At 58.3% G+C, this 6660-nt stretch overlaps 1 protein-coding gene across 2 annotated transcripts; it reads left to right on the top strand.

The window, feature by feature from the left end:
- Positions 1-1457: 1457 nt before the first annotated feature.
- Positions 1458-6381, top strand: LOC121154915 (sialic acid-binding Ig-like lectin 14). 2 transcript variants are annotated; one of them, XM_040978055.1, is made up of 7 exons: positions 1458-1763; positions 1859-2248; positions 2441-2716; positions 2987-3035; positions 4268-4530; positions 4625-4760; positions 4849-6381. In XM_040978055.1, the coding sequence occupies exons 1-7, from the start codon at positions 1724-1726 to the stop codon at positions 4886-4888; spliced, it is 1194 nt and encodes a 397-aa protein (XP_040833989.1). In that variant the 5' UTR covers positions 1458-1723; the 3' UTR covers positions 4889-6381. The 2 variants fall into 2 exon arrangements, with proteins under 2 accessions (XP_040833989.1, XP_040833988.1); XM_040978054.1 differs by having other exon boundaries at positions 1459-1763; positions 2987-3034; positions 4273-4530.
- Positions 6382-6660: the final 279 nt, after the last annotated feature.

The following is a 6660-nucleotide window of genomic DNA, read 5'->3' as shown; positions in this document are numbered from 1 at the left end:
TGCCCATAACATATGCTGGTGCTGCAGGCAGAGGCTTAGCCTACATGCCAAAGGGAGTAATACCCTGGGGAAGCATTTTACAGCCGCTCCTTGTCAGTTTGGCATCACTAGCCTCGCTGCTCTTGTGCCGTGACATAAGGCCACTTGAACACGAGGGCTGCGATACCACGGCAGTAGGTCTAAGAGCAGAGATGGCTGTGTGACTCACTGGCGGTGGTGTGAGCTCCAGCAGGCACCTGCTGGGCGACGAATGACTCACTTCCCCAGGCAGCAGAGCAGGAAGTTCTGCGATTGCATAACACTGCTCCATACAGTGCATAGCTTAAAACACAAGCTGTTTACAGTTCTGGAATGTTCCATTTCTTCCCCCCCCCCTCTCTTTTCTGCCCCTCTCTCTGCTCTGTTTCTCTGGAGAGCACAGGGAGAGGTACCCAGGACAGCTTCCAGAGCTATGCCGCCTTCACGGCCCCTCCGCCATCCCGCAGCTGGCTTGGGACTCTAAGTGCAACCCCTGCACACACGCAGTGGAGCACGGGGCTGACACGCACCCGGGATCCTCCCCGCACTTCCTCCATGTCCTTCCTCCAGGGTCACTTCTGTGCGTGGCCGTCGCTAGCAATCCTCTTCTGTATTCCAATTTTGAGTTTCTCAGAATGGATCATTATCTGTGAGACTGTGATCCTAATGGTTTCTTATCTCCATGAGGATTTATTTCTTAAAAAATTAGATATTCATTTTTAAAAACAGAATTAGAGACAGTGAGAAGCAGACCTTTCATTCTCTGATTCCCTGTCCAAATGGCCACAACAGCCAGAGCTGGGCGAGGTCAAAGTCAGGAGCCTAGGGCTCCATTCAGGTCTCCCGCGTGAGTGCAGGTGCCCAAGCACGCGGTCCGTCCTCTGCTACATTCCCAAACGCGTTAGCAGGGAATGAGGCTGGAAGCTGAGCACCTGCTGCACCACAATGCCGGCTGCTGCCGATGTCACAGGTGGCAGCTTAATCCACTACACCACAACGGTGGTCCCTGTCAGTGTCACAGGCGCACCACATCGCTGGCCCCTGTCCTAGCACTGCACACTGCAGGATTCCCGCGTGGCCTTAGCAATGGCTCTGTTTAACAGAGAAGCACAAAGAGGCACTGTTACTTGTGTAAAGTGGAAAGCAGGTACTGAGGCGGCTGAGAGGCGTCCTGGCATTATAAATGCCCAGACGTCGGCCCAGGCTGGGCATCACCACCAGTCTGGAGCAGGCCGCCTAGGGAAAAGAGCGAGACAGGGGACAGCAGCGGGATGGTCACCCACAAGTGACCGATCTGTCCCTAAGACTTTGGCCTCCACGCTGCCTGGGTGGAGCTAGTCATAGACCTGGTCACGTGACGACGGATTAGCTCTTAGCTGAACCTGAGGTCCCAGATTCCGGCTCCCAGATCGTGGCTGACATGCAGTGTAGACTACGCTGAAGGACCATCCACACTTGGAGTCTGCACAGGAACTTGGGGCAAGCGGGCACACTGCAGGGTCAACGGATCATTCAAGAGCAGTGTGAGGAGAGAAGAGGATGAGGATGGCCGCCAGTCCCCGCACTGCAGCCCTTGAGGTTCCCAAGTTCCCCCTCGGCATGACCCGGGCTCACACTCACCCAGCCGCTTCCTGTTGCTCTCACTTGGCCACACCTCACGTTTGAGACATTTCTTTGCCTAGAGTGAGACCAGAACCCCGACTCAATGCTGCCGCTGCTGCTGCTACTGTCCCTGCTGCGGGAGGGTAAGGGGCTCACTGGGCAATGGGGGACAGGGAGGCTGTGGTGGGGCAGCGCTGTGACTGAGTCTCCGTGTCCCCTCTTCCCGGCCCCTGTCCAGGGTCCCTGCAGCAGAAACCAGGCTACGAGCTGCAGGTGCAGGAGTCGGTGACAGTGCAGGAGGGTCTGTGTGTCCTCGTGCCCTGCTCCTTCTCCTACCCTGAGACCAGGACTTACTGGACAAGACCTGGACAGACATTTATCTTCTGGTTCCGAGACGGGGACTATAGTGACTATGATGCTGCGGTGGCCACCAACAATCCCTATTGGCCAGTGAAGTCTGAGACGAAGGGCCGGTTCCACGTCCCCAGGGACCTCAGCACCAACAACTGTTCCCTGAGCATCACAGACGCCAGGAGGGAGGACACAGGGACGTACTTCTTCCGAGTGGAGAAGGGAAGCGACGTCAAATACAACTACATCAGGAATAAGCTGTCTCTGAATGTGACAGGTACGGCTGTGTTCCTGAGAGAGGGCCTGGGATGGACACCGTGTGTTAGAATGGGGACAGAATGGGCAAGTGGTAAGGACAGTTGTGGGATCTGGGGTGGGCATGGGGCATGGGGCCCTGGTCACTCTCAGGGTCTCCATGGACCCTGGGTCCCACACAGCCTGGACCTGAGACTCCTGCCTCTGTCCTCAGCCCTCAAGGAGAAGCCCCACATCCAGCTCCCAGCACCCCTGCAGTCTGGCCACACCACACAGCTGCACTGCAGCCTGCCAGGACACTGCCCACAGGGGAGAACGCTCCACTTCTCCTGGAAGGCCAGTGCCCTTGACTCTTGGACTCCCTGGAGTGTTGAACCCTCATTGTTCCTCACACCAAGGCCCCAGGACCATGGCACCAACCTTACCTGTCGGGTGCAGTACCCACACAATCAGGTGACCACAGAGAGAACCGTGCAGCTCAATGTCTCCTGTGAGTGCTGGGCGGGGGCAGGCCTGTGCTCCCAGGGGCAGTGGGGGCGGTGTGCCTGCACGGGATTGTACACGTGTGTGCAGGTGTGTGCCCGTGTGCTCATCTTGTACATGTGCGTTACAGTCACCTAGGGAGTGTCTGCGTGGATCTGAGCGTGGGTGTGCGGGCGTGGGGTGGGTCAGAAGGACACGGCCGCTTCGCGGGTATAATCAGGTGCCCACGTGCGTGCTGCTCCTCACCCCTGAGGCCAGGGCCATTCTTCCCTTCCAGATCCTCCTCAGAACCTCAGCGTCAGCGTCTTCTTCCAAAACAGCACAGGTAGGGGAACCTCTGCTCCAGGGACTGGGACGTGGAGCCTGATGAGAGCACAGCCCTCGTTGCACAGACACCATGGGGGCTGACTCTGCCGCGAAGACTGCTCTGCACAGTGCTTGGTGGGCAGACACACTTGGGGGAGCGGGGTCTCCTCCCTCCCGCTGCTCACACATTCCCTTATCTTCTCTCTATGTGAGGAATCTCTCAGTGTGGGGTGAGTTTATCCTCTTGATCTTGCAGCGTGCAGGTCAGCAGGTGCTGTGGGCAGCTGCTCTCTCCTTCAGGCAAAGCTGGAGCATGGCCCCAGCAACCAGCTGCCGCCCCTCCCTGTCTCCGCCTTCCCCAGCTGATGTCCACCTGTCTCTGCCTTCCCCAGCTGATGTCCACCTGTAATCACTCCTCCAGGCCCCGCTCTCTTGGCCGGCCCTGCCTTCCTTCCACGCTGAGGTCATCGCCTCCCCTAGGAGTCCTCTGAGTGCCCACTGCTCCATCCTAACCCTCAGTTCTATCTTCCTGCTCTTCCCTCCTGGGCTTTGCTGTCCCTTCCTGATAGCCCTGGCTGCATGGCTGCTGCGACCATTGCCAGCCCCTCTGTCACCCCCCTGCACCCCATGAGCCCAGGGTGCCCAGGACCTCACTGCTCCAAAGGGCTCCCACTCACACAGGCACATCCAGGACTCAGCGGGTCCCGAGGACTCAGCTGCTCCTCCCTTCCCCCTCTCCCTCTCCATCATCAATGGGGTGGGGGCCCCATTGTCTGCCCTGGAACCACCTCTGCTATGTCCTGCCTCCCACCTCACCTGCTCAGGCTCAGGTGCCAGTCAGTGCCAAGCCTGTGCCCTCTGACTCCTCACACTGAGTGCTCCCCAGGACTCCCAGCCTGGCACGTGAGGCCCTGACAGTGTGCTTGTCCCCTGGTCCCTATTGTTGCATCACAAGAGTCCCTGGTCCTCCCCTCCCAGCTCAGCTACAGCTGTGCTGTTGCCTCTGGCTTGGTGGTCTCGGCTCCCAGCACATCCCCAGCTGCAGGACCCCCCCCCCACTACCGTGAGGACACCCTGTCGTCCTAGCCTTGGCTCAGCTCCCCTTCCCCATGTCAAGGAGACCTACTCTCTCCTGTCACCATCCCACAGGCAGTCGCATGGGCTTCCCCTTCAATGAGTGGCTGGCTGAGTGTCAGGGCCCAAGTGCAGACACATGGGTCATTTCCACAGCCCACTCTCTCACCTTCCCTCACACAGTCCCATGGGTACTGAGCAATGGCACGTCCCTGCCTGTCTCTGAGGGTCTGTCCCTGCGCCTGGTGTGCATGGCTGATGGCAACCCCGCTGCCTCGATGGGCTGGTTCAGGGGACACGAAGCCCTGCCTTCCTCCCGTGCCTCAGCATCCGGAGTCCTGGAGCTGCCCGAGGTGCAGGCCAAAGACCAAGGAGAACTCACCTGCTGGGCTCGGCACCTGCTGGGCTCCAGGCATTTCTCCTTGAGCCTCTCTGTGCAGAGTGAGTGTCGGGGCAGGTGTGTGATGCAGAGGAGTGGGGATGGGGGAGGCTGAGGCCTGAGGCTGGAACTACAACCAGTGCCCACCTGTGCCAGGAGCTTCCTCTGGCTGCACGTGCGTATGTGAGAGACAGGAGAGCTCCTGGCCCCTGGTGCTCACCCTGATCAGAGGGTCCCTCATGGCAGCCGGCTTCCTTCTCACCTATGGCCTCACGTGGCTCTACTACACCAGGTAAGCTCCAGGGGCTCAGCTGCCTGGCACTGCCTGGCCTGGGAGCCCCTGAATCCACTCTGACCTGAGGCTTGTGCTGGCCCTGTAGGTGCGGAGGCCCCCAGCTTCACGCCTCGACACCGAGATGAGCACCGGGCACCCAGAGCCACAGCCATGGCCATGTCACGCTAGCCTCTCCCTGGAGGCAGCTCTCTGCTTCTCTTTCCTGCCTGCCTCCTTCCCTGTCCTTAATCCACCAAGCCCGGCACGTCCTGCCCCATCCCAGCTTCACCTGCTGCCCTTCTCATCCCTCCCCACCACCTGCTCCAACATGTGACTGGGCTGCATGCTTCAGGTCCCCCACACCTGAGAGCTTGCTTGTTGACCATGGAAGGACGGGGGAGGCCAGAAATGACCCATCCCCGAGACCCGGATGCACTGCTCATTGCGAGCCTGGCTGCTCCCTCCACCTGGAGCTGCGACTATAAAACACGACCAAGGGCATCTCCACATGGAAGACACAGGACCGCCCGGGAACAGATGTTACTCTTGAAGGCCCCTGCGGATCCTTGTAGACCTCAAGGACATCTGGGCATGTTTGCACGCAGGCTGTGGTGTCCGCATGACCCCATGGATGTTCAGTAGAGAATGTGTCCATGGTGACCCGGCTTGGGGAGGGTGGCAGGCTGACAGAGCCACAGTGATGGATTCTCCCACACCCTGGGCCCTTGATGGATGCACAGCCTGGTCCTCACAGCTGGTGCCTGGACCCCTCCCTGGCTGTGTCCACGTCCTTCCTGCCTCCATGGCTCACACAGGATACCCATCACTGCCGGGCTCTCCTCTCTAGTTTCAGCTTTGCCCAGCATTCCCTGACCAGGCCGATATCTCCCAAGTCCTTAGCCATAGATTTTCATTTTTCTTGTGTGACCCTGTTGGCCTCGTTCGTGCATTTTGTTCACATTCTGACTCCTGCGTGCCTGACAATGGCAGAGGACCCAGAGCTGCGAAGGCATCACAGTGGGACAGAGTGAGGACTTGGTTTTCATGGACTTCCGAGGACTTTAGCGAGGAGGGTATGCTGAGGTTCCCTGCCTGTGATGGAGCAGGCCCAGCTGCACCTGCGTTACCACCTCCTAGAAAGCATTGGTTGAGTCCTGGATGTTCCCCATTAGATCCAGCTCCCTCCCTGCTTGTGGTCTGGGAAAGCAGTGGAGAATGGTCCAAGTACTTGGAACCCTGCACCCATGTGGGAGACCCAGAAGATGCTCCTGCCTCCTGGCTCCTGGTATGGGATGGGCCCAGTGCTGACTGTTGCAACAATTTGAGGAGTTAGCAGGTGGAAGAAGATCCATCTCTCTCTCTCTCTCTCTCTCTGCATCTCTATAACAATTCTGCATTTAAAATAAATATAAAGATATATTTTGTAAGGCAAGCATGTTTTCTGCAGCTGTCCTGGCTGGAAGTTTGGGCACAGTGGAATTGGATGTCAGTTAGCATGACTGGTCAACACCATCTGGTACAAACTCCTGTCCTGTCCCATCGCACCAAGCCTCTCTCTGGCTCTGTCACCTCCTTCCCACGGTGTCAGGGCCAAGAAGCCAACTCCACCTGCCTTCACTCAGTGCACTGAGCAAAGGACTCTTGGCACTGACTCCTCCCCGAGGGGAACCTCACGGTTCATGTCACTTTAGGACCCAGCTCCATCTCACTTTCCTCTTCACCTCATCCTGCTGACACGAGGATCCTGACTTACACTAGTTTAGTTCTGGATGTTTCTGCTGCAGCATGGCGTGAAAGCCACAGCCTGTGGGTGCAGCTTTCCAACTCGGAACTTCTGTCTTTTCTCAGGGTGCTGAGCTGTGCCGTGGAGCCAGCTGCTGGTGGGGTGCCTGCCTGAGCACAGGCGTAAACCACCCAG

Source organism: Ochotona curzoniae, unplaced genomic scaffold (genome assembly GCF_017591425.1).
Source record: "Ochotona curzoniae isolate NIBS_2020 unplaced genomic scaffold, NIBS_Ocur_1.0 contig_2861, whole genome shotgun sequence".
NCBI classification, from domain to species: domain Eukaryota; kingdom Metazoa; phylum Chordata; class Mammalia; order Lagomorpha; family Ochotonidae; genus Ochotona; species Ochotona curzoniae.
Note: the sequence above shows the minus strand (reverse complement) of the source record. Positions and strands in the feature narration are given on the sequence as shown.

Excerpts from the sequence above, each read along its gene's own strand:
- LOC121154915 (XM_040978055.1), top strand. The coding sequence starts at position 1,724 with ATGCTGCCGCTGCTGCTGCTACTGTCCCTGCTGCGGGAGG. Across the intron at positions 2,717-2,986 it reads CGTGCAGCTCAATGTCTCCT|ATCCTCCTCAGAACCTCAGC; the intron begins GTGAGTGCTGGG and ends CTTCCCTTCCAG. Across the intron at positions 3,036-4,267 it reads TTCTTCCAAAACAGCACAGG|CACAGTCCCATGGGTACTGA; the intron begins TAGGGGAACCTC and ends CACCTTCCCTCA.